The 27,874-nt window shown below is 36.1% G+C and overlaps 1 protein-coding gene and 1 long non-coding RNA gene across 3 annotated transcripts in view; one reads left to right on the top strand and one right to left on the bottom strand.

The window, feature by feature from the left end:
- Positions 1 to 319: 319 nt before the first annotated feature.
- Positions 320 to 10,601, top strand: LOC120300196. Its single transcript, XR_005554586.1, has 4 exons — positions 320 to 1,408; positions 2,290 to 2,385; positions 3,260 to 3,345; positions 10,325 to 10,601. It is a non-coding gene; the product is annotated as an uncharacterized LOC120300196 (long non-coding RNA).
- Positions 5,983 to 27,874, bottom strand: part of JADE1 (jade family PHD finger 1) — a 62,635-nt gene continuing 40,743 nt past the window's right edge. For both annotated transcript variants that reach the window (XM_039325872.1, XM_039325873.1), the window contains 5 exons: positions 24,897 to 25,064; positions 23,382 to 23,498; positions 17,123 to 17,650; positions 15,091 to 15,208; positions 5,983 to 10,467 (listed from right to left, as the gene is read on the bottom strand). In XM_039325872.1, the coding sequence (XP_039181806.1) occupies positions 9,578 to 10,467; positions 15,091 to 15,208; positions 17,123 to 17,650; positions 23,382 to 23,498; positions 24,897 to 25,064 (1,821 nt within the window). In that variant the 3' untranslated portion in view covers positions 5,983 to 9,577. The remainder of the gene's footprint in view (positions 10,468 to 15,090; positions 15,209 to 17,122; positions 17,651 to 23,381; positions 23,499 to 24,896; positions 25,065 to 27,874) is intronic.

The raw sequence follows: 27,874 nt of genomic DNA, 5'->3' as shown, positions 1-27,874 counted from the left end.
TGAGGGCCATAAAGCCCCTTTGTTCTCCCCCTTCTCTCCCTCTTATGGCAGAATCCAGAGAAGACAGAATTGGGAGTTTCTATATTTGATAATTAAAGATGAAATATAATTGGATTCTGACAGAAACTAACCAAAGAGAGAAGCAATCTAGAACTAAGGAGAAATTTCCTGAAGAACAATTAATCAGTGCTATGGATGCTCCAACGCTGGAAGTTTTTAAGAAAAGACTGGACAGCCATTTGTCTGAAATGGTATAGGATTCCCTGCCGCTGCCGCCGCCTCCTCCTCCTCATTATTATTATTATTATTATTATTATTATTATTATTATTATTATTATTATTATTTTGCACAAACAAAATTGAAAATCCTGGCTGTATAACATCACCATACTCATTATCTGCTGTCTTCCAAACCTGGAAGAAAAATGGTACTACTTGGAAAAAACAACAACTATATACCCAAATAATTGTATATTCACTCCTGATCACTCATCTTCTGGTTTAGAGTATTTTGCTAGATTCTTTTTCATACTCAACTGTTTTAAGTCAGTTTTTTTTTTATTTCTCTAGCATAACAACATGTTCTGTTATCTGAATAATTACATCTGAACTTAAACCAGAAAAAATAGTATGAAGGAATTAAATCATGCTGATGCTAATTTGGATGTTTCATACTATTTTGAAATAGTTTCAGTTTATTTACCTATCAGTTTATGGAACCACATATATCGCTGAATGTTCACAGAGGTGTTTATTAATTTTGAACATGTGAATAATAATATAGATTTTCAATCTAATTTTAGTATTCAAATGAAATATAGCCCTTAGATAATGAGTGTCCTATTTAAATTGTGTTCATCACAGAATTCTATTTAACACTTTTTAAAATTTTGGCTGAAAGTAATGATTTCCCAGGTAATGTGTTTTTATATAGTTCTGAATACACTTCTAGGCTGTTAGATCCTACCTCATGGGACAGAGAAGGCAGAATTGAAGTGTTACCCATAGATTGAAGCTGACTAAGGAATGAATTAAAAAAGAAATTATACATAAATTACATAGGAGTTCAGATTGGTTGACTCTATTCGTGTTAAGTTTGTACCTTGTCTTGTTTTATAAATTTTACAGTCACTTTGGATCAAAATTTCCATTTTGTCTTTATATATAGTTGAAAAACCTCAGATTTTAAAATAACATTTTTACAGAGATTTCAGGCTATTTTACAGTATTAAATCTCCAAGGAAACTCCTTGAAGTGTCTTAGTTCAGTAATGCTGATTTAGTGTATTCTAATTATGTGTCATCTTCTAATGCTGATTTTGTGTGGCAGAACCGAGCTGGGTCGTCAAAAGCTTCACACCCAGGATTTATTTTACCAACTGGAAAGAGCAAATGAAAAGGTTATTGAGGTAAGTTCAATAATATCATCTGAATGTTATGCTTCAGCTATAAGGACTGCTCTATTTGAATATTACTGTCACTTGGATTGAAGCTGTTCTGACCCAGAGACACATATTCTTTTTCCGATTTCGCACATTGGAAAACATGTTAGAAATTACTAGTATCTTTACTGCTGTTTAAACATTAAAATGTGGTGAGTGAAGAGTTTTTTTTACTAACATCTGTAATTTATCCTTTCATCATGTTGTATTACATTTTTTCTGCAATTACAGATAAATGTAAATTTTACTTTCATTTAAATTTTCATTTTTCTGCAGCTACACAGACATTGTAATTATTACCTTAACCATCTGCTAAAAAAAAATAAAAAGTTAATTCTTTATCCTGATAAAACTACGTTATAAACAAAAGCCTTCTAAATCTTTCTGTGCTGCCTCCTGGTAATGGAGGGGTGTTTCTGCCAAGTGATTATAATCCCATAAGAGTTCCCAAGGCGTGAAGCTCATCTCAGCAAAAGCTAGCAGGCATCTGTATTCAGCAGCAATAGAGCAAGATGCTGGAGGCACATGATCACTTTAGTGGCAACAGCAAAGACATCATTTTCTACTATTTTTATTAAGAAAACCATATGAATGTCTTAAGACATCAGTGAACTGAAATAGATTGCAATTGATTATTTTTCAGTCAGAAGAGAACAGTTTTATGTCAATCTCCCAAGTAGACCAAACAGTTAAAATAACAAAATGAGCAAAATCTTTATTGTAAGGTTACAGTAACAACTTTCCAAACTGAGTTGATGCTACATGGAGCTACTTTTTTATTGTTCAAAGTCCATTTGCAATTTCTGTGACAAATTTTACATTTGTAATAAGTGATTTCATTTATACAGAGCGAAAAATTAATGAGGGAATATCAAGAAAAAGTCAACAGACTTCAAAATCGACTAAATCAAGCAGAAGAGAGGGCAACTACAGCATCTCAACAGGTATCTAAACTGGTCCACTTAAATGAATAAAGAGCTTTTTAAAAAAGAAAAATATACTTTATGGAACAATGGTTACTGTAGCTGTTAAAATCAATGCATGTATTGTATGCATATAAGCATGATAAGGCCTTATAGATATAATCGTTGTACTTGCATTAATTTTACCTTTTTTATTAGTTTTTCTGTTATATTGAAATAAAGACAGAACATTTTAAAATGGATGTTTATACAGAACTAGAAGATATACTAAAAGGAAATGTCTGTCTAGAAATTCTGAATAGGTTTGAAGAACTAACATAAAATTATAACTTAAATCACCATGCAGAAATCTCAACATTAGTACCAAATTATTTGTGAAAATAGGGTTACTTAGCACAACCATTCTTTCAAATCCATCAGTTTAAAAGGTAATTTGGTAGGTAAAATATAAGAATGCAATATAGAAACATTAATACACTGGTCTCTTACAACTGGAGACTTCTGTATTATTTCACTTGCAGGATCAGATATGAATCCATAATTCATCATGGGATAAACAGGTAATGCCATTCAGAAGTTGGACCTTTAACCACTCTAATCACTGTAGCTGATATAAGTTGGAATCCACTTATATCTATCTGAAAGGTCTTACGTTCCTCAGAAAATAATTCCCTCCTCTCACACAAGTAGGTAGAAGCTCTAAGCTACGTACTAACAAATTTGCAGGTCAGAGAACATTTAGTGTGTTCATAATAATGGTGGCTGGAAAAAAATTCTCAATTTTACATAGAAAGAAAATAATTTCTGTAACATATCTATTTCAGGTTGTATTGTCATCTAATTTGTTTAAAAGGATCCAGTGAGGAAAGGAACTAATCATTGTGTTTAATTACAGCTCAGCGCCATAACATTGCAGAAGAAAAAGGCCACCTACTTGATAGAGCAAAAAGAAATGTGAAGTAATATGTCCTTTCATAGTCTGTAAGTACAAGTTGCCTAAGAAAAGTACCTTTGGCGCCTTAGAATGTTTCATGTAAAATGCTGTATCTTTTCCAGGTACTACATTGCTTTATAAAACAAATGTATTTTTTTCTATTCACAACAAACATTAAAGAGACAGCTGAGAAAATGTGTAAAAACATCTCTACAAAGTTTAGTTTTGAAAATTAGAATTGTATACTGTTGAATTGGATTTTTCTAATCTATACAATCAATTTATTAGTTATTTAACTTTCAGATGTTGAATGTTCTATCTATTCAACCAATATTGCTGAATTGCTGCTTAGCATCAACGTCCCTTACCTGTTTGAAAAGTAGACAGACTCGGTATATCAGATATACAATTAACAAAGCTATTCTTACTCGGCATTTAAATTACTGTAAAAGTAGAAATTCCATTTATAGCAATTCTTTAGCTGTCCAGAACAATATTTAGGATGTTATCACATTGTTATATGGACTAAATTGTCTACATTATCTTGGAAAGTCCATGATTTCTCAAGATAGAAAAGTCTAACGTATATTTCAAACTCCTTCTTTGGTTAGGTACAAGGAATACATGAAAAAGAAAAAATATTTTGTTTAGAGCTAGATAAAATGTCAGACCGTGCAATGGTCAGAGAAATTGCAAAAAAACCCACGAGTTACATCTCTGACTCTACACAGGCGTCAGTTAGCATACTAAATGTTCATGAAAGTACAATTAGAAAAAAACTGAACACGTATGGTTTGTTTGGAAAGATTGTCAGGAGAAAGCCTCTTCTCACTAAAAAGAACATGGTAGCACAACTTAGGTTTGCAAAGTTGCATCTGAACAAATCACAAGACTTCTGGAACACTATTCTTTGGACAGACCAGACCAAAGTGGAGATGTTTGGCCATAATGCAAGTACCACATTTGGCAAAAACCAAATACTCCATATCAGCACAAACATCTCATACCAACCATCAAGCGTGGTGGAAAGGTGATGATTTCGGCTTGCTTTTTTAGCCATAAAACCTGGGCATCTTGCAGTCATTGAGTTGACCACGAACTCCTCTAAATACCACGTATTCTAAGTAAAATGTGAGGCCCACTTTCCGACAGTTAAAGCTTGGCTGACATTAGATCATGCAACAGGACAATAATTCCAAGCACACCAGCAAATCTACAATAGAATGGCTGGGGGAAAAAAAAGTAGGGTATTGCAATGGCCCAGTCAAGTCTAGACCTCAACTGAGTGCAATGCTGTAGTGCAGTGGTTCTCAACCTGTTTCACAGGGGTCGCCAAACAACGCAGTCTGCCATTTTTCCCCTTTTCCTTGGTTGTGCTACTCCCTTTTATTCTATTGGCTTTTGAAAGCCAACAGAATAGACTCTTGAATAGAGTCTAATTCTATTGGCTTTCAAAAGCCAATAGGAATTGTCCAGGCTGTCTCTGCCCTGCTGAGCCCGCCAAAAGTCCCATTCTGCAAATGGTGCTGCAAGTTGTCTGCAGCGAAGGCGAGCTGTCTGGAAGTTTCCACCCCTCCCTGCTGAGTAACTACTAAAAATGTAAGTAAAAGAGGGCCAGGAGTGGGAGCTGGGAGGCCAGCGGGCGCAGGGATTGCTGGCGCGCGTGGGGCCCTGCGGGTGCCTTACCTCCCTTGGGCTGGGCCAGCTGGTGGCCCAGCCGGTGGTCAGCCTGCGCCGTCTCTGCCGCTTGCCAGCTATGCCTCGGCCGGTGCAGGGGGCGGCACCACGCATGTGCGGCTCTCCCGGGCAGGGAAAGTCCTCGACTTACAACCGGTTGAGTAGTCCTCGACTTACGACTGGTTGGGTAGTCCTCGACTTACAACCAGTTGGGTAATCCTCGACCTACGACCGGGTGGGGTCGCGGCATTAAAAAGGTTGAGAACCACTGCTGTAGTGGGACTTCAAGAGAGCTGTGCATAAACATGCCCACAAATCTCAATGAACTAAAGCAATGTTGTAAAGAAAAGTGGGACAATGATGTGAGAATCTGATAAAGTCATGCAGAAAATAATTATCCCAAGTTATTGCTACTACAGGTGGTTTTACAAGCTATTGAATCATGAGGTGTATTTAGTTTTTCACACATGCCTTCCATTTTGGCTTTCTTTTTGTAAAATAAATTATAGCATGGTATAATAAGTCGTGTGTTGTTGTTCATTTGAGGTTGTGTTTAACTATTATGCTAAGGACCAGATGATTTTTATTATGTCCTGATACATAAAAGCATAGAATTCAAAGAGGGTGTTCTTTCTTTCTCATAGGACTGTATGTACTTGGAACAAGTGAGCTACATTGTTTTCTAATCCTTGAAAACATTAGTAATGGCAATTAGTCATAGGCCAACCAAGCTGTGATCTCATTCCAGCAACACTGAAAAAGCCATCTTTGTATTTGACCTGCAGTCTAAAAACTCAATATAAGGGTTTCAAAATATAGTATAGTTCAGGAACAAACATGCAATATATCTTTTGCCTTTGCAACCTAACCTGAAACCTCTCCAGTTTATCACTGCAATCCAGTGTATGCACAGCAGCAAAATCCAACTCATTTCTCTTGGCCTAAACGGGCATGAATGGAAGTTAACACTATCAATTCTGTATACTTTAGAATATAACAGTAATAAGTTAATGTAATTTTTCATTTTATTATTTGCCATCTGATTAAAAAAAAGAATATATTGTTGTCAAATAAACTCAGATATCACACTAGAACACTTAAGTGTATTGCAAAATGTACAGCATTTATTCACATACAGACAAAGGCACAATTCTACTAAATATTTTAACAAAAAATACAGCCATCTTCAACTAGGTCTTTATAAATACTTCAAAAAGGGAGGAAAATAAATACAGGATTGGGCCATGTAATATAAAATAGTCATCTCTACATATACTTTATTTCTATTTGTTTTATCATCATGCACCTGTTTTCAAATTGGAGCAAAATGGACACCAAAGCTAGGCACATAGTGAAAAAATCCTCTGTACAAGGTTTTACAAATGTAGTAAGATCTTTTTACCCAATTTACGTAAAATAATCAAGATTTTGTACATATGAGACATACATTATCTTTCATTAGTTTAGACTGGCACATATGTGTATGGGTGTCCGGAAATGGGCAGCATTCCAGTCAATATTACTAAAATGTTTATTACCCTATATTTCAATGTAGTACACCAAGATTTCTTGGGCAATCTGCATAAGTAAAATGTGGAGCTAACAAGAAATCTCCATTTTATCAATGAAATTAATGTAGTGGTTGTAAAGAATATGGTTTTATTTATACATTTTCATGTACTGAGTGTTAAATATGGTATGAAACAGCTGGTCATACTGATTTTACCTACTTCTATAGTTGGACATTGGGGGTAAGGGAAAAACACTATTTTTTCTTCTTTTGCTATTAATTTTTGGTTCAGCATTAATCAAAACATCAGAAAGCTTATTAACCTAAATATGGTGGGGAAAACAGATAAGGCATTCTTTCTGCACAAATGCTAATACTCCTAATAGTGCAAATGTAATCTGATACCTCTTTCAAAATTGATCATAACATTGAATAATGTTTATTTAACATCAAATTTATTTCTTCTATGGCTTGATGAAAAACTCCCTGTTGGGCACGTTAACCAATATTATTTCACTTAAACCTCACCTCAAACACTTATTGTATTAAATAATCAATTAATCACATCCCTCTTATATTTAACAAGAATATGCCTGCTTTTAAGGCAGGAAACCTTGCTATATACCTGTAATATATGGGTAGTTTAATCCAAAGCAACAAAGCCGTGTATATATATCTTACTTTCCAGTTGCTTTCTAAAATGGCATTTTAAAATGTTTAGAATTTAAAATCTTAACCTGCTTGTTAATTCTATCCATCCTGACTCAAAGGCAATGCATAGACTACTCTAATACAGCACTCTCTGTAGAAAGGAGATGGAGAATGTTCTTTCTTTTAAATTTTAATAATTTCCTTGACAATGAAGCAAGCTGCCAAAAAAAAAAAAACCTGCCTATATAAAGTTCTGTTAAAGAACTGGAACTGCAGTGTACCAATAGCCATCACTGGAATTACAGCTATTACATACACACAGAGCCTAAGATCAGAAAATGATGGTCTGATGAAATGTGACCATTTCACAACCTCCTCATTGTTCATGCATGAGTCCCATTTCAGTTTCCCATTCAGTTCTAACCACAGCATCCGGGGATATCTGAATTTGATAGGCCAAGTTAAATAATGGCCTTTCAAAGGCTGTATTTTTTTATTTTAATGAAGCCAATTACTCTTATATTAAATTATGATTAGCACTAAGCTTGATACTGAGGGTGGAGGCAAAAGATTAGTGAGGGGGAAACTGAATTTGTAGCTTATTATAGGTACAATAATCTTGGATTATTACCACTGCTTTAGAAGTAAATGGGGATATGTTCTGATGCATGTTCCCAATTATAGAGTCAGTGAATCAGTAATTTAGAATTCATGGGATCACGTACAATATTTCTCTATCCAAAATTTAGGATTGTAAGAAAACTGTACTTTATAAACCTCCTCAAATACAATGTATTATTGATGATCAGTGACTTGCATAGCAAGATGAAACAGTAGCACTCTAGTTTTCAGCTGAAACCTCTGGAAGACTTGAGTCAAATTGCAAGGTTCCAACGTTTGTTTTAAAACATTATTTTACTTGTAGTAAGTAAAAACTAATGATGATGAGTTGCCAAAACAAAATACCTACTGCTCCTTACATTTCTCATAACTTCATTATCTCTGATATTGTTTATATCCAAGTTGAGTCCCAAAAGTTGTAATAGTCTTTGTGTCTTACAAATGCACTCTGCTGAGTACACAAAATAGGCTAATACTCTGTTCACTTATTATTGCTGATGGCTTTTTCTCTCTAGTTATTGCAGTTTTAATGATGTAATCAAAACACTCTTTTGTCAAATCTAATCCATATCATGAAGTCTTGTTGTTAAATTGGTTTGAATGTAAAGCACTATTCGCATCTTATTGCCTTACCATTTTTTTCAAAAAATATACATATATATTTATTACATCCTTCTTTTTGTATTTAAAGTAACCCTTATGTGTTAGAAACTTGCATATCCCAACACATAATATTAGTGCATATAAAGAAAGGCTGATGACTACTGCCTTTGGAAATACAGTCATATCTTCACGGCAAACTTCAAACATTTGTCTGCCATTGCTTCTCCCAAATCTGTTAATATGCTAAGAATTTTTCTATTATAAAAATTCTCCCCCGTTATAGATTTACAATTTGCAGTATATTTCAGGGGTGTGGGTGTGTAGGAGAAACAAGACAGCCAACCCTGTTTTGCCACAGAGACACATTTAAGTCTGTCACTTGAATTGTCTTTGTATTTCACATGGCAAGTACTAGCAGAATACAGCAAGCTTACAAACCTTTCTTTCAAAACAAGATCAAGTACTTTAAGACATAGGTACCCCTTCCCTTAATTTGAGAGAAGTAAATAATTTTCCTTAATTCTTTGTCTGGGTCCCTTCAGAATAGCACTGTATATATGCTGCAGTTACTTTTTTTATTCTGGGCAGCTTGGATTTACCCCTTAGGGTATCTAGCTGTCATTCTTACCTGCTTGAAAACTTTTGTGTCTAAAAACATTTGGAGTTAACAAAGGTTACAGCTGCCAAAATTCCCCTGAATTCTAATACAGCAAAAAAAACGAGACTAGGATTTACTCTAAGCACAGCCTGAGGAGAGTGACCAGATTAGGATAAGCAGTGCACCAAAATTTAATTCATTACTCTCTTACATATTAACAGCTTGTGCTTTTCAGGGACGGGAGAAGAAAAACTTCAGTGCTATCTGCATGAAGTAGGGTCTACCCAGACAATCCAATTAGCTTATCCTTCTTTTTAAAATGAGCATTCAGCATATTAATCAATTGGAAAGCAATATTATTTTCTCAGATTTCTTTGAGACAATTGCAAATAATGTTCACACCTCACAGTCATGAGAATGGTGAAGGAAATACTCATACTCAAGTGCACGTAAACAACTTTCTACAGCCTAGGGAAAATGTGTTCATTCTTGATAGATCTTGTAGTCGTAATTAAAACTCTTTTGTCCCACCAATAAATAGAAAAGAGTAGCTACTTGTTTTTTTATCCAGGCTGGAGCTTCACTGGTTCCAGTGCTGCTATTCTGTATCACTCTCCAGTCAAGAGGCAAGAATACTTCTCCTAATAAAATCTGTCCTTCTAGGGAGAGAGCTATTTGATCCCAGCCTGCATTTCTTCTCAGACATCTCAGTTTCTGAATCACTCATCTCTGCATCCGGGGCATATCCATCATTCTCACTGTCCATTTTTAAGTTGCTTTTTGCCCTATCTTTAGGGGAAACTTGTCCGAGAGCCGAGTAAGAGAAATTAGAGTTTTGGCGGCATGCCTCCTCCTGCCCTTCTCCCTGCTGTTGCCTTTCTCCTTTCTTTGGAATTCGGAATCCTCCCCAATTTTTCACAGGGCTTCTGGGTGTTGTAGGCACTTTAACTGGACTCGGGTTATAATTTATTCTGAAAAAGGATCCATTGCATTTAGGCACCATATCCCTCCGGATTCCGGGTGCTGATCTGCCACTTGGGTGGTTCACTGCCCTTTTATTTTCTAACTGCCTCTGAAAGGATTCATTTGACTTCAGGGGCTTGTAGTTATGTTTGGGAGGTTTCTCCTTCAATCCTACCTTTATCATGTCACAATGAGAATGATTGTCTCTTTTCTTGTGGTCTTCTGTTACAATCCCATTCTTCTGTTGTGCTGCTCCAACTTGTGCTTCTGCAAAGGTTTTTTCAAAACTGAAAAAGCTACCAGAAGAAGCAAGACCCTCCCTTTGGCTGGGCTGCTTCAGCAATGGTTTGTTATTGTGCCTAGAATTTCTCCTCATTTGCTCTCTCTTCTCTGTTTTTTTCAGTGAATGACTTAACGACATGCCCATTTGTTTTCGGAAGAAAGCCGAATGCCATTTCAAATCCTCTATCTTAGGTGCATCTGGGCCCAATGGTGAACTGTTGAAGAGCACCAAATTTTCCATCGAGGAGAAAGAGGAAGGCATACCTGGAGAGACACCAATAAACATGTTAAAGTTGTTCTAAAATTACTCATCCTGTATTTACCTTCAGTAAAAACTTCCATTAGTTGTACTAAATTCTTACTGGAATGAATGGAATTTAAAAATGAATTTAATCCAAGACTCATTTTTCCTATTAATTTCAATAGGACTTACATTCAATTAATTTACTACAGCTACTACAGTACTTCGTTACTCATGTAGGTAGTATAGCCAGTGCTAACATGGGGTATTAATTTCACATTATATTGTATCTTAAGTACCTAATCAGTTAAGTCAGTAGAAATAAATTAAGGTGTTTTAATGATAAGACTATTTTGGTGCACTAAATACTATCTTCATTATTTTTGCTTTTTACTTATTTTTGGATCTCTCTCTTTTTTTTTATAGAAAAACAGAAACAAATCTAGACTTGTTAACCAGTTTTAGTCCTGCCTATGCTGTAGTAGGGTATGTGTAGCACATTCCCTGCTACAGTAATGACAATATTGGTCAATTTTGGCACCTTTTGGCCTATATGCCTCAAGTGTTACCAAAACACAGTTTTATCTCAAACATGCTCATACTATATGCTGACTCTAAACCGCTTAGAGAAGGCTGTAAAGCACTGTGAAGCAGTACAAAAGTCTTAGTGGTATTGCTATTTCCAGATTACCATGCATGCTATTGCCCTTATCCCACTGATTAGGAAGTAAGTACTAAGTCCTAACAAATACTTAGAATGCATCTACATGGAGGGAAATGTGTAGTGGAGAGCCCCAAGGCTCTCTTTTGGGCCCAGTGCTCTTCAACATCTTCATCAATGATTTGGATGAAGGGATAGATGGGGAACTCATCAATTTTGCAGACGACACCCAGCTGGCAGGAATAGCCAACACTCCAGAAGACAGGCTTAAGATACAGGAGGATCTTGACAGACTTGAACATTGGGCGCTATCTAACAAAATAAAATTCAATGGTGAAAAAAGTAAGGTTCTACATTTAGGCAAGAAAAACCAAATGCACAGGTATAATATAGGTGGTACCTTGCTCAATAGTAGTAACTGTGAGAGGGATCTCAGAGCCTTAATTGACAAACACTGAAATTGAACCAGCAATGTGCTGCAGCTGCCATAAAAGCCAGCACAGTGCTAGGCTGCATTAACAGGGATAGAATCAAGATCACGTGAAGTGCTAATACCACTTTACAATGCCTTAGTAAGGCCACACTTGGAATACTGCATCCAGTTTTGGTCACCACTGTGTAAAAAAGATGTTGGGACTCTAGAAAGAGTACAGAGAAGAGCAACAAAAATGATTAGGGACTGGAGGCTAAAACATGTAAGGAACGGTTGCTGGAATTGGGCATGTCTAGTTTAATGAAGAGAAGGACAAGGGGAGACATGATAGCAGTATTTCAATATCTCAGGGGTTGCCACAAAGAAAAGGGAGTCAAGCTATTCTCCAAAGCACCTGAAGGCAGGACAAGAAGCAATGGATGGAAACTATCCAAAGATAGAAGCAACCTAAAACTAAGGAGAAATTTTCTGACAGTTAGAACAATTACCGTAAATGCCAGCGTATAAGACGACTTCCGCGAGCACTGAAATCGGCGCCAAAGACGGGGGTCGTCTTATACGCCGAGTCGTCTTATACGCCGGAAATACTGGTAGTTTCCGGCATATAAGACGACGTTCTAGGAATGCGGCCCGGTTATAAAGACGGGGGTCGTCTTATACGCTGGGTCGCCTAATACGGCGGCATATACGGTAATCAGTGGAACAACCTCTTCCAGAAGCTGTGAATGCTCCAACACTGGAAATTTTTAAGAAGAGACTGGACAGGCATTTATCTGAAATGGTATAGGGTTTCCTGCCTGAGCAGAGGGTTGGACTAGATGATCTCCAAGGTCCCTTCCAACTTTATTATTAATATTGCTAAAGGCAATATATCAAGATAAATAATGTAAGAACAGGGGGAAAGAAAGGATAGTTACCACAGATACAAAGATATGGAAAGCTACAGCATGTATTTGTATATATTATCTGCATGTCAGTTCTAAAGCATGCAAATGCAAGTAGATAAATAGGTACCACTTCAGTGGGAAATAGTGTTCTGTATGCCTCAGGGTATAGTCATGCCAGTAACTTGACCATAAAAGTGTCTTCAGACAGCTAGGAAATGTACATAAGCACTGCCCCCTAGAGTAGGACATAACTGGACAAGGGAAATATTTACCTTTTATAAACTAATTATAGATATGTTTCCTTTTTTATATCATGCTTTTAATTTTTTTGTTTATTACTTCTTAATGTCTTTTCTATGCTCTTTCTGAGATAAATAATATGATGTATATGTAGGTAAACATGGTTTTTTAAAAAAAAAATGGGTCTTAGGATGTATATTGAAAAGTTTTATACAATATACATCCCAAGACCCACTCACCCCTCCCCCACTTCTCAGAGCTGAATACAGAGTTACAAATAAACAATCAAACTCTTAAAAAAAAAATTACCCAACTATACTAGTAACCAAGTCCATAACGCACTTTAACTCCCTTATAAATATAAACAAATTAAAAATAAACATAATATAAACAAATCAATATTGTTAAACCATACTAAAACTAATAAAAATTAAAAAAGAAACTATTAATAATATTCTAAAGTTTACTCATAAGCTAATTGAAACTTTTTAATCCCATATTTGTTCTGAATATAATCTATCCATCTTCTCCAAACCGAAATATATCTTTCTTGTGAGTGATCCTTCAAGTAAACAGAAATTTTTGCCATTTCTGCTAAATTTGACACCTTAAAGTGTCTAATCTTCTATAGTAGGCAAAGAATCTTTCTTCCAATATTGCCCTACTAATAACCTTGCAGCTGTTATAAAATTCAACATCAAAATAGTTTCTTTAGCATCACAATCTACAATAACAGTAGGTAAACATGGTTTTAAATAGTTGTAAAACAAAACGCTTTTTTTCCCCAACCAGCTTATTTTTACAGAAATTGTTTCAGTTTCTGTTTTTTCAAAAATGCTCCTCCTACATAGTGAAAAACTATGTCCCATTTGACCAAACTATATAAATTATATATTTGGCTGATATAAAGATGCTATTTTAACACATCTTATAATAATAAATTGTGATTAACCTACTTACAGTGATGATGAAACTTTTAGAGACCGAGTGCCCAAAATCACCCGCCTGCCCGCTCCGTTGCCTACTCCTGCTCCACCCCCCATTCTGCCACCTGCTCACAGGGCCACCCACTGCCTCCACGGCCTGCCGCAGATTGCCTAAGTAGACCTGCAGCGCCATGGTGGCCACGCCTTCCACCCATGCAGAGCAGCAGCATCTGAGCACATTGGGCGCGAAGGCAGAGTCTTGTCCCTGCTCTTTGGCTGCCATATCCTTGGCTGTGCTCCTCGGTGCAGGCCGTGCCCGAGGGTGACTCTCCGGGGGGGGGGCCTTCTGGTGAGGAGGGGCTGCAGGGAAGGTGGGGCTGGGGCAACAGCGCACGTGCCCACAGAGAGAGCTGCCTCTGGCCTACTACATTCCTAAAAATCATAAAACTAAGTTAAGTTTTGAAGTGCATCAATTAAAAATCAACACTGCCTTAGCTTGGTCTGTGGAGCACAAATATATTTTTCATAGATTTATTACGTTGTCATTTATCTTATAATGGGAAATGTTAAATTGAATTAATACAAGTTCTATTAAGATGCAAATATGAAATAACTGAACAAAATTTAGAACCTTATCCCGTGCTAAAGTAATAAAATATAAGAGAATGAAGTATGACACTATTCTCTAGGTTTCTGACCAACATGTGTTAAGAAAAGCATCTACTAATTTCTACTCTTGATTAGCAAACTTTTTGCAATCAAAAATCCTGAAAAATGAAGCATAGAATTGTATGAAATCTTCTACATTTAAATGCATATTATATGTACACAAACACTTGCAGGCTATCAAGTTGTCTGCAAATTTCTGGGTCTGAATATATTCACTGCCAGCATGTAGTCTCCCCAGAATACATGGTCTTTGACAGAAATAAGGTTCCCAAATCTGCTTATACTAAATTATAATTTGCTAAATGAAGTAATACTGTTGCATGGATGTGAGAAGTGGCAACTTGGAGGTATTACAACTTTCAAAAGGAAGCAAAAATAAGAAATGAGACTATAAAACAGCAACAAACTATCTAAACAGCCATAATAATAATACTGTATTTTTATAAATATTTGCAATGGCTATACTTTTAGAGAATTCTTTTCCAAGGATATAAAAATATAAATCAATAAATTCCTTAAAGTGGCAGCAAAGATAATCCATACAATCTTTTTACACCTGAGGGCATTGGTGGAAAACTGGGTAGGGAGAAAATAATTTTGAATTAATTAAAATTTAATGTATGTACTTACAGACAATCAAATCAAAATTTTATTATGGTCACAGGCTAGCATAAAGAAAATTAATGTCATTATTTCCCATTTATTTGTTCTTTTATATCAAGAAGGGGCACAAAACATGAGCATTACAGCATTAATTTTAATTCCAGATCATTTGACAGTGTTTTTCCAATGCCATTCTCTGAAAAATAAGAGAAAATGACAAAACTTACCTGAAGTTCTTTCATGTTCTACAAGATTTGTATAAAGATGAAATATCTGTTCCTGGACTTTGCAAACAGATCTTTTAATTTTTTCCCGTCGGGTCACCATGTAAGTGAGGTTCCGTACCTAGAAACATTGAAAATACTGCTAATATGAAGAATGCATAAAGGAAGTTTAAGATTATTTTGAAGTTGTTTGGAAAAAAATAGTGGCTCATCTGGAAACCTCTTTATAGTGAGTGAGACAAAGAAAAAAAAATTGAAGTAAAGAAGCATCTTGGATGAAAAGCGAAACATTTTCAAGGAAAAAATACCAAGGAAGTCCAGTTTCTTTTGAAAAGCACCTTTAGGATAACCATGACCGGATGACTCGGGGGGGGGGGGGGAGGGGGAAATCCTTTATTAAAAGGATTAAAAAGAGAAAGAATTTGGATAGAAAACCTTAAGACAGCATTAATGGCCTTCTTCTAAAAATGGTATCTTATCAATTCAGCCCTTTCAGTCTGGAGCCTAAGTACTCCCTAATTGCACATATCTTTAAAGTTACTCAATAGTTAAGAGAAAGCATAAACACAGAAAAAAGAGATTTTACTTTCTGTATTTCAGTTTGAAGAACTAATATCAAAAAAAAAGCTCTTCCTGAAAGCAGGTGTGTAATATTCATATTCAAAGCTGGAAACTTGTTTTGGACCTGGCATAGATATCCTCATTCTACCTCTAGCTGAAACCTTAAAGAAACTGCAAATTTTTCTGGTCTCAACACTGTAATTGGGAGTTAAGGAGACCGACAGGAACAATAAGCATGCCTGTACCACATTCAAAGCACCTTCTTGTTTGAATAATGCACACCTCTACGATCAGCAATCAGCTTTCTACCAATTTCATATTCTGACCAATGAAAGGAAGTTCTCCAGCAAGGCTGAGCAATGATTATTCAGTCACATTCATTCTAATAGCTTCTACTAAGTCACAGGAACCCTCGGTGAAGGGAAAGAGTCATGTTTGTAAAAGACTGGAAAAGTATGTCCAATTTTGCTTTAGAATTAAAAGTGATGTACATTCAATATTTTGCAAAAGAATTAATGAATCTCTTCAATCAGGCATTTTATAATTGGGGCATCTTGAATATATATCAGTACATTATACATACTTCCTAGTTAATGGAATGCAGTCAAATGTTATGTTGGATTTTTAGGTAGTCTCTAGAATAGAAATCCTACCTGCACAGAATAGCAAGAACATGCCTATACTAAAAGTAAAATCCGATTGGACTTGTGGTACACCAGCCATAATGCACCTAAATTGTACTATCCTTACCATTAGCAGAGAATATCGTATGTTGCATGGGTATAACTAAATCAGGTAACCTAGTCTGTGCTCCGTCACTTAATAAAAATGTTACGTTAAAGCCTTGGTTGATGGGCAGTGGAGACAGGTATATACAAAGTCCATCTGGTGACAACCGGGTAGACAGAATACATAAAACTGCAACTAGAAATCTAAGAAGAGTAAATAGGGAAAAGAAGTCAAAGAAGTGGAGAAAACGTAATTGAAGAATGTCATGTATAAATGTGCTTCTTGTCTGCTATGTTATACTGAAGTGAAAACTATATGTTAGGAGAAACATGCAAGCTGAATGTAGTGAAAATGGGCTATTGACAAAATGTATTCTTAAAATAAGTGATAGGGTAAAGTAAGAAGGATGAAGTGAATTTGTTGATAAGAGTAAGAAGACTGAGGAGGTTGTGTTGGGTAGAGTTGCCGAGATCCTCAAAACAAAAAGTTTAGAAGTTAAATGTACAAATGCCATAATTGCAAACAGCAATGGTACATGTTTTTTTTAAAAAAATCTCTTATTCCCCCTCTATATGAATGGGACCCATGCTTCTTAAATTCCCAGATTGAAGTCCAAACAGAAGGACATGCATGGATCAAATATCAAATGCACAGAACATAAGAAGTTACTTTAATCAACATGAGCATAAGGAATGTTACATTTAGATCAGTGTTCCACCCCTCTTCAAGAACACAGTTAACTTACCCTCTCCAGATCTTGCCGGAGGTGAGTGAAAAGCTGTAGTCGCCTGAACAGAACGTCCTGTTCCCGTTTGGCTAGATTGTCCTCTTCATCTTTCTTTGGGGTAATCAAAGGTTTGTTGAAATTTGATTTTCTCTTCAATTTCCAATACTGATACAGGAATTCTACAGAGTCCTCGGGAAGTTGCAGAGCCTTGGCCACTTCTGAAGCATTAACAAAGGCATAAAACCCATCCTCCAATTGCTGGAGTTTCTGCTTTCTAATACTGACTCGATGAGCTTCCTCCTGATTTTGAGCCATGCTATCATATGATTCTAAGTGACCCAGAGAATTATCATGTGCTCCATTCTCATTTTCCTGGCTGGTTAATTCACTGAGGTTTTCCTCATCTGACTTCTTAGTAGAACTGTGTTTTGGACAATAGGATTTGAACTTGACTTCATCGTTGTCAGCCAGAATAGTCTTCATTTCCAAACCACGGTCAAATGCACAAGTGACATGAAAAGCTGTGCGGCAGTTTTTTACTGAACACTGCAGAAAAAAATGTAAATGTTAAGTATTTAAATATGTAGTAAAGATTGTGAACCCTATTTTAGGGCTCCCCTAGATCCAAGCTTTGGACATAATAGAATATTAGAACAGCAATTCAGAATTGGGCCTAGAGCCCATATTGTCCAGTGTTATCTGCTTATAGTCAGGAAGCTAAATCATGAACAGGAAGTGACAATAGCCGATTCATGAGTTACTATATAATCATTAAGAGAGTGATAGTTTAATTTATACAGGTAGTAACTGACTTAGGACCAGTTGCTTAGTGACCATTCAAAGTTATAGTGAACTTCCCCAGGGTACTTATGATCCAGCTCCGAAGGCCTGACAGCCTCTCCCCGTGACTGTGTTTCAGGCACACAGTAACCAGCCTGTCTTTATAGCCGTCTACAGCATCCCATAGTTACATGACCTTCTTTTACAATGGTTTTGCCAAAAACTAGCATTTATTTCTGGTTTTTGCCAAAAATGATCCATGGCAAACAATTTAACAACCACAGTGTTTGCAGTGTTTACAGTTGTAAGTTGAGGTCTACCTGTAATGAATCTGTCCATTACTTTTATTGATCCTAGCCAATATCTACCTTTGTCAAAACAACCAATATATTATATATAAAAATGGTAAAATTACTAATTTAAATACTGTAGTCTAAAGAAATTTTTGCCATAGCATATCATGGCAATATAACCAAGTATCTCTTGGTTATAACAGACAGTATAACGAAGTATTTTTATTTCCCATTCACAAGATATACTGGAGGTGTTGGCATAACATAAGGTGATTTATAAATCTAGGATGAAGATCAACATTTTTACTTCCCAACAGTTATGAAAAAATATGCAGCACTGTGAATCCATGGCCAGAAAGGAACTGGAATCCACATCATTTTCTAGGCTTGCTTAGTACCCATGCAACACAAGAAAATATGTAATTGTTTTAAGGAAGTAACAAGGGTGAGACCACATGTACACTGAAACACTTCTCTTGATTCAAAATGCTGCATATCTCTACTAATGCCATACTTTAGCTACATTAGGCTACACTTGTTTCACTAAAGTGTGGATAATACCATCATTGGTCTTGTTAGAATATTAGAAATGCCACAGTGATTTTACCAAGACCAGCACACTATTAACAGAAATAAGCTTGATGGCTTAAAAGATCCAGTAACAGATTATTTTAAGCAGCCTGTTTTGATAATTTGAAAATTCAAAAGTTTTGCACACACCTATTTATTGAAATCTCAATTTTTAAAGCAATTATCAAAAGTTAAAAAAGGATAAATCATATTCATGATTTACAGGAGTGTATATGTGTGTGTCTGTGTGTGTGTGTGTGTGTGTGTGTGTGTGTGTGTATCATCAAGAGCTATCAGAAATTTAGGGGAAAAATAAGATGCTCAAGATGATATTTTTTTCAAGTATATTAACCAAAAATACAATGAAGATAAAATTCTCTCCCTGCTATGTAACTAAAAACTCAGAGAACAAGTACAGGTCTACTAAAACTTAATATTTATTAATTAATGTACTGGGCATCTATTATATGTCTGTGAATCATATTATGCACAATTAATTTAAACTTCCCTTGGAAGGACATTACTAAACAAAGCCTTTGGCAAAGCACTTAAAAATCTGTGCTGAATTCAATGTCAACTCTCTAGCATATCAATGATTTAGAGCTAGAGAAAAAAACAATGTAGGAGGCAGCATGATATAAACACATACAGCAATTCTAACACATATCCTTATCCAGAGCCAAATTATATCTGCTTGGTAGCTATGGGCAATTCACTTAAAATATTCACAGTTTTCTCTGTAGGAAAAGATAGGGAATACTTATCAGTTTTATATCAGTTTTATTTGTACATTTTTCTCTGAATAAAAGTTGTGGTCACCCAGTGTTTAACTCATAGGTTGTTTCTGTAAGCAAGTTAGCTCAGTGTTCTGATTAGCAGTACTTTTGTGTTTAGACATAATATATTAATGTTATAATATCCAAATTCTGCAAAGCAATTCCTGTGTACTAATACATATTTTATGCATAAACACAGAATTGCTAACTGAACAGTGAGTTAAAATGTACAATATTTTTAAAGCTATAAATCTATCACAGTAAAAAAGACTACCATTCCCTATGTAGGAAACAGAAGAGCTAAGTAGGAAGAGGTAAAATTTATAACTAGGAGACCTTCCCATGGTTGTTCATGTCCTACCGTGTTTTTCCCAAAGTAAGACCTACCCCGAAAATAAGACCTAGCTTGATTTTGGGGAGTGGGCCTAATATAAGCGCTCCCCCCAAAATAAGCACTAGTTTTGGGGCAAGGCGCACCGTCTAAAAATCAAGCTAAGGTGGGGTTGGAGCTTACCATTGCACTTAGACCTCTCATGGATCGACACTTGCCTCACCGGCCCACTTCTTCTGCAGCCAAAGGAGTAGCTTCATTCTGCAGCTAAGAATGGAGCTCGGGCCTGCATTTGGCAGTCAAAGGCCTTTCCGGAAGACCTGTGCAGCCGAGAACTGAGCTATGGATTCAATCTGTACCTTAGTTCTCGGCTCCACAGGCTTTCTGGAAAGGCCTCTGATGGCGAAATACAGGCCCAAGCTCCATTCTCAGTTGCAGAATGAAGCTACTTCTTCAGCCGCAGAAGAAGTGGGCTGGCTGGACAGGGCTGTCGGTGCCACCGCCATGAGGTGAGTGGAAAAGACACACCCCCCCCCCCAAAATAAGATCTGATGCCTCTTTTAGAGGCAAAATAATAATAATAATAATAAGACCGGATCTTATTTTCAGGAAAACATGGCAATTATTTCCCTAAGACAATTATATAAATTAATAAATGTATGAGAGACAATGGCAGAGCCAGGGGAAGCAATCAAGTGAGGAATCAGTTTAGAATCTCCACGTAGTCATGAGAGAAGGAAGTCAAACTCCCCTTCAATGCCACTGAACTTTATCTAGTTTTATCCACGTGCGAACCATTAGATCTGAGAAGATTTCTGTACATAGGCTTAACAATAAATCAGTAATTTTGAATCTTTCACTATGCAGACCTGATTGTTTGTACCTGACATTAATTTTCTCAGATTCCCAATCTTTTTCCCAAAAAGCAATGGCAACTATCGTTATGGCAACTAAGCCCCAAGAAAGAGAAATGGCTGACCAAGGAGTAATGGATGCTGTGTTTTGAGGTCAGGATAGACTAGAGAATGAAGTGTGCAATTTGACAACATAAGGACTTCAACTGGTGCAACAGATGCAGAATCTGGCACAGCCAGCACCACTGATTGCTCTGACACCAGCAGCAGCTCCAGTAGTTCAACCAGTGTTGCAAGAAGCCATGAAAAACTTGGAGGTGAATCAAAAATGATGAAAATTTTTATAGTGCAGTGAAAACTGTATATGGGAATTCAAGGTGCACAATTCCCAACTAACTGCTCATATGTATCTTTTGTGCTGATCTTGCTGTGTCAGTAGCTCAATAGGCATTTCTGATCACTGAAGGCAATGACCTGATTATGGACAATTACCAGACTTCATGGACTACTTCAGTAGGCACTTCAGAGATTTGATAAAAGGAGTAACAGAGATCCACGTTATCCAGAACCTAAACAGGGTAATAGAAGGGTTAGACCAGGGGTAGGCAACCTTGGCTCTTTTATGACTCATGGACTTCAACTCCCAGAATTTCTGAGCAAGCCATGCTGAGGGGAAAGGGAGAGGTTTCCATGCTGAGCTATGCTGGTTCAGGAATTCTGGGAGTTGAAGTCCACAAGTCATAAAAGAGCCAAGGTTGCATACCCCTGGGTTAGACTGTATATATTGTAGCAGAATTCTTAATAAATCATTGAAGACTTATATTAGAACAAAATAGCTCTAATTTCTCAATTTAGACAAGGACTGAATGCTCAAATCGGCACTAAGCTCATATGGCAAGGAGTGACACAGAATCTCGACCAAATCTGCAACCTTTTCTGTGATCATTGACTCTCATCTGGAAGAGATTCAAAGCCAGTTTGGGCAGCAGATAGAGCTCACTATTCAACCTTCCGCACATTGATGCTAATGGGACCGAGTTGGGGGAAAGAAGAACTGATGCAAATAGGAACAGCAGGGAGAATGGCAACTGCTGAAGAAAGGGATTTAGCATTCTTTTTAGTGTGGAGAATGGAAAGCCCTCCTGGCCAGGATGCGGGGGTGTGCCGCATTAAGTGCAGAGTCCAAGCCCAGGGAAACAACAACAGGGCCTCTCTCAAGAGCTTGCAGGAGGGCTCAACGTATCTAAATCAAGGTATGTTGCTCTGTTACTTTGATACTTTATCACACAGGCAAGAATATTTGAAAGAGCCACTTCGCTATCCTTCTGCATTAGACAGGGAAATTGGGGGATCTCCCATAGTCACTCATGACTTTCCTAACTGGACAGCTGTAGAAATCATTAAACTTTCCAGAACGACATTTTGAGATTTCCCAGATATTGTCCAAATCCCAAACATAAAATGCACTTGTCTCATTCTTAGAACAAATTCCTCTTAATTTCTACTTCTGTCTAAAGCTGCTACAATAGCAATCAATATACTTCCTTGATGACCATGCATATTTATTCAGAATTTTGAATCCTACTAGAAATCACATTCAACTAAGAAGCATAATCTTGGGCAACACAGTTTGATGGAATAATATATTGATGATCTCCTAATCATTTGCTCTCTGAAATCTGAAAATCAAATATGTTAACTATGAGATATTTATGTTATCATTAATAACTAATCTGCTACACAGAAATTTTGTGCTCTAAATGAACACAAAGACCAGACAGACTTCTGAACATCATTTTCAGAAATCAAATTAACTCTGGCCAAAACAAGCAAAAACAATGGCAATGAAATGAATCAGTGAATAGCTACTTTTCACTGAACCTCCTCAATTAGAAATGTAGTGAAGTACTCGGTATTTTCCATTTAACCTTACATCCAGTCACACTAGATTTTTTAAAAAAGAAATCCATTTATCTGTGCCTAGTAAATTAGACATAGATTAAGTTATATATAGCTAAGTAAGCTGCAAATTCAGTGGGTAATGTAGGCAACTCTGAACAAAGAGGGACAAAATGATTTCAAAAGCAAATAATTATGAGACGAATGATAATAAAAAAAAAACCTAACAATCAGATGGCAAGCGTAACTGGCATATAGACAAGAAAACTCTGAACAAGCTCCAAGAAGCCAAGAGAAAGAAGATATGACACAGCACACAAAGGAGTATTAGCAAAGAGAAAGCAAGGAGGAGATTGGAAATTATTAAAATATTAAAATTTTTCCTAAGCAAAACAGATGTCAAAGACAATGGCAATTTCAAAAGCCATCTTAAAAAAAAGGTTAAAACACAACATGGTTTGATTTATAACCATCAAAGAGTTCACACTGAACACAGATTTAATAGTATGGCAATGAGGGTCTTGAACACAATGCAGACAAGTACAAATGTGTGTATCTAAATAAAAATCCAAAATTAATGTAGTAAAATTAATGCATGTAATGTCCCAATTGTTATATCTGCGCTGCCAGAATGTCAGTGCTCATTCTATAATTTAGTTTATGAAAGTGGTAAGGATATAACATGTGAAGATCACTATAAAAATTAGATAAAGAACTTTGCCAGGTTTTTGTAATGTTTACAATTTCTCAGAATACCTAAGAAGAGCTATTTACCTGTATGGATGCCCCAATCTTCTCATTACAAAGACTGCACACCAGCGCCCATCTGCTGCTGGGAATATGAGAGACCTTTGTAATGGGCTCCATTTTTTCTGGACTACCAATGCTCACCTAAGAATAATTGAAAAAAATAATACGTATTTAAAAAACCAAATAGCAGCTGAAGTATAACTATCCTCGACTTACTGACCTTCAGATTATCCCATCAGACCAGTATTTCTAGATATGTATTACTTTATCAAATTATACTCACATTAAAAAAATTCTTAAGGATTGGAAATAAATTGATTTCATTTTTATCCTGCCCCTCCTCCCAAGTTACAGCAATAAACAAAATTCTTCACACATATAATTTTGGCCTCGTAACAAACAGTGAGATAGTAACTGGCAGGAGATGAAGAATGGAATTTGAACTGAGTAGGAATTTGAACTTGTTATCCTTTGGCCAAATCTAATACAAATTGCCTACTGAAGCCCAAGTTAATGTTTGATTAACAGGTTAAGCAAACATCAGTGCATCTTTTCCCATATTCTTGTACTCTAATCATAAAGAAAAAGCTTTGTGGGTTTGTTTTTCTCCTGGCCTAAGGGAATCGTTCAAGTTACATGCAAGACTCTTTTTTAATGATAGAATATTCTGATGTTCACTGGAAATGTCATGTTTTTCTTCTAAAACTCTGAGAATGGAAGGAAAAATAAACAATTCAGAACATCCCTGAAATAGTTTGTTTTGCATGCAATTGTGTATTTCTATATTCCATTAGCTTTCCATTAGCAATTGTTATAGAGTTACATTATGCCCCTTTCTTCTCCCTTATAAAACCAGGAAGATGGCAAATAAATCTCTTTCATTCATGGCTACAAAATCAGTCATTAACTATAATTGGTTCCACTTGCTAACAATGTTCATACATTCTACTAAAATGTTAGAAAACTCTTTAATGGCCAGATATGCCTCTGCATCTCATAAGCAACCTCCTATAACCTATCTCCTACTATTACATGGTAATGTTCAAATTCAAACTATTTCAAATTAAAAACACTCCATTTCAAGTCTGATCTTTTTTGTTTTGAGTGAAAGCTGTTTCATGTTTAAAAAAGGCTGTTTCAATCATTCTGGAAATGTACCTAACTTAAAACAGCTCTACTGATTTCAAATACAGTTACACTGTGATCAAATTTGTCTACTTTGGATCTAAAAAGAACCGATCCCAAATCAAAACAATTTTTTAAGTTCAAAATCAAACATTCTGAATTTTCAGGATCCCTCATCATTGACTATGATGTAGATTATCTTGAAGTCAACAGGTTCCCCTGCACCTCTAATTTCAAGTATAAATGGGTTAACAATCTCAATTATTAGGGATGGGCTCCACATTATCAATTTAACACTATCTGCCATGATAACCAGTGGCACCAATATAATTCCCATTACTAGCCATAAAGCATATGTATGAACCAATCTGCCACTCTGAACAAAGACAGAAAAAAAAACATTGAAACACCAACCTCTGGGATCCAGAGGGCACAACTAACATGGACCCACTTGGTCCCACTGCGAGTTGGTTTCATGGCTCCACCTTTTTTGGGACACAACAAACATTTTGGCTGGACACCAAGGGCACAGGTCCGGCATAGCCAGCTGCCTTCAGGAACTTTTAGGATGCCATAACATGCCTGAAAAGAGAAGTTAGCAGACAGGTATAAATATGATACTTCATTTGTATCAGCTTATTGTTAATAGTTTTTAGTATTTATCGTCCTCCTCATTATCCAATAACTGAGTTGAGAAGCTTAAATTGCAAATGAATAGGTGAAGCTAATGAATATTAGTTTATCTCTACAAGAATATGGCTCAGGGCAACAAATTTGAATTCTGCTGATAACACATTTAGGCTAATACTAAGATTGCCTTTCCATTTCTGCAAACCTAATGAAGTTTATTTCTTTTTAAAAATCAAACAAAAAGAAATAATCTAACAAAACTAGCAAAGCCCATTCTCTGGATCATGGTTGAATACTTTTATGAATTCATATGATTACCTTGCTGCTAAAATGGCTTCTGAGTGGCTTAAACTCAATGTAACTGTGGGGTATCAGCTGAATTAAAGCTTCTCAAATCTATCTACTGGACCACAGCCAAGATGACTGTGATGTTAATTGCAGACATACATTCTCAACCACAAAGAAGCAATTTTTAGTAATCATGGGACTCTGGCCATGTTTATAACTGCTTCTAAGTTCACAAAGCTATGAAATAGACCAAACAATGTGTAATAGAAGAAGCTAAAAGAGAAACTGAAGATCCATCCTAGCCAGCTATGCTACCAAAGGGAAGGCTGATTGTATATGATTAATGATTATTTCAACTGGAGTTAAGCCAACATTTTATTAACTAAAATAAAATCCTAAAACATATCTGTATCCCACTTGAAAGATGAGAACCATTTTAGAACAATGGTAAAAAAAAAAAAAAACCCTCCCTCTCCCCACAAAAAAAGAGGAGGAAAGAGATTTTCCAAAAAAACCAAATGCAGCTTCTCTGGACCTGGCTGAGCTTCTGCCTCAAGAAAAAGGTGCAACTATGACATTAATTGTTCTTCTGGAAATAGATATGGCGTTCCTAGAGAGGCCATTGCTTCTGATGTTTTTAATCTTTTGTGGTTCAATATAATTTAAAAAGCAGTAAGAGTGACTGCCAATTAATCAATAACTTTAAATGTATAAAATGTTCAAAATCAGCTCAAACATAAAAATGCCCTCTTCTCTGGCTTATCATAATTTACTAACAAATCCACTCAGTTTTTTTAAAAAGAAATCTGGAGAATAAATACACACATAGTGTTTTTCTTCCTCAACAGGAAACAACTCATAGAAATATTGATTATTAATATATTAATATTTGGCCAGTCATTTTTTCTCAGCCCAACCCACCTCACAGGATTGTTGTAGGGAAAACAGGAGGATATGTCACCTTGAGTTATTTGTAAAAATAAAGGTGAGAAATAAACAAACAAATACAAATCTAACTATCCACAATTCTTCTTTGAAGAAGAAATGTGCAATTTTTAAGAACAGAATTTTGCATGGTGTGCTGGGGACTACATTTAAAAGGAAGTAGAAAAAGAACAAGGACAATATTTAAATGTAATCTACATTACTCCTATTAATGTATTATTTTTTGTTGCATTAAAAATAATAATTGGTGGGGACTTCCATAGAATTTGGGGCCTGTATCCAAAGTCCTCAACTGTCAAAACAAACCTGGGATCTAAGATTATACTCATCTGTTTTAACAGAAACATAAATACATACTCTATCTTTTACATAAAATATAACTACACTCTGATTATTTCTTACAGATGGGCTGAACTAAGTTCACCTATGTAATCCATCCTCCACATAGAGATGCATAACCTTTTCCAAATGGTGAAGCATATTTCTACCTTTGGAGGAGAAGTCTGAAACTGTTCTCAATGCATAAAAGGAGACAAATCAAAACTCTTCTCTCACTTTGGAATGCTTACAAAAAATGCAACAAAATGGTAGATTTATAGGCAAGAATATGTTGAAGCTAAATGGACAGCAACTGAACAAACCTAAGAGGTCAAACATTCAAAATAAAACAAAAACAAAAAAATATACATGAAACCAGATATAGCATTTAAAACTCACAATGCAAATGAAAAAATGCAGCAGTAACACCAACATTCCAATTCCAAGTAGGAATTTGTGTTAATGATATTTTCCAACAAAATGCTACTAATCTTCATAGTTAGTAACTCAAAATTCTTAAGACACACTGGTCACTAAGCCTCACACAGCACTATGGAACTTCTAATAGCCATGAATAAAAGATAAAATGCATTCCTGATGATTTCATGGACAATTTTAAGAATTTTCCTGTCAGCAAAACAGAAGCAGCTTTCCACTGGCTTCTTCTGGAATGTTTATAGGTAGTTCTGTTTATAAACATTTGTTTAGCAATGGTTTGAAATTACAACGGCAGTGAATAATGTGGCTTATGATCCATTCTCACACTGACGACTGTGGCAGGATCAAAATTTGAGCACTTGTGGAAAAATATTGTAAAATCAGGCACAACTCACGACACCTTGCTTAGCAACTGAGATTCTGGGCCCAAGTGTGGTGATTAAATCGAGGACTATCTATACTCTATAAGAGGTCTCTAACCTTTTGGGCACCAGAGACCAGTTCTGTGGAGAGAGGTTTTTCCACGGACCGGAGGGTGTGTAGTTTTGTATGCTGCCTGCATCTCACGGATGGGGCTTTGCTTGTTTGTGTGGCCCAGTTGCTGGTATGCTGTGGCCCAGTACTGGTCCAAGGACCTGGGGTTGGGGACCCCTGTTCTATAATATACCTATATTTAGTGCTCTAGTTTACAAATTTGGTATTTTCTACAAATCTACCATTCGACTACTAATCAAGCAAGATTCTGCTTAGCGACTGAGCACAGAGAATATCAG

Source organism: Crotalus tigris, unplaced genomic scaffold (assembly GCF_016545835.1).
Source record: "Crotalus tigris isolate CLP2741 ecotype Arizona unplaced genomic scaffold, ASM1654583v1 scf7180000024339.11422700, whole genome shotgun sequence".
In the NCBI taxonomy this organism is placed as follows: Eukaryota; Metazoa; Chordata; class Lepidosauria; order Squamata; family Viperidae; genus Crotalus; species Crotalus tigris.
This window is presented reverse-complemented; position numbering and strand designations above follow the sequence as displayed.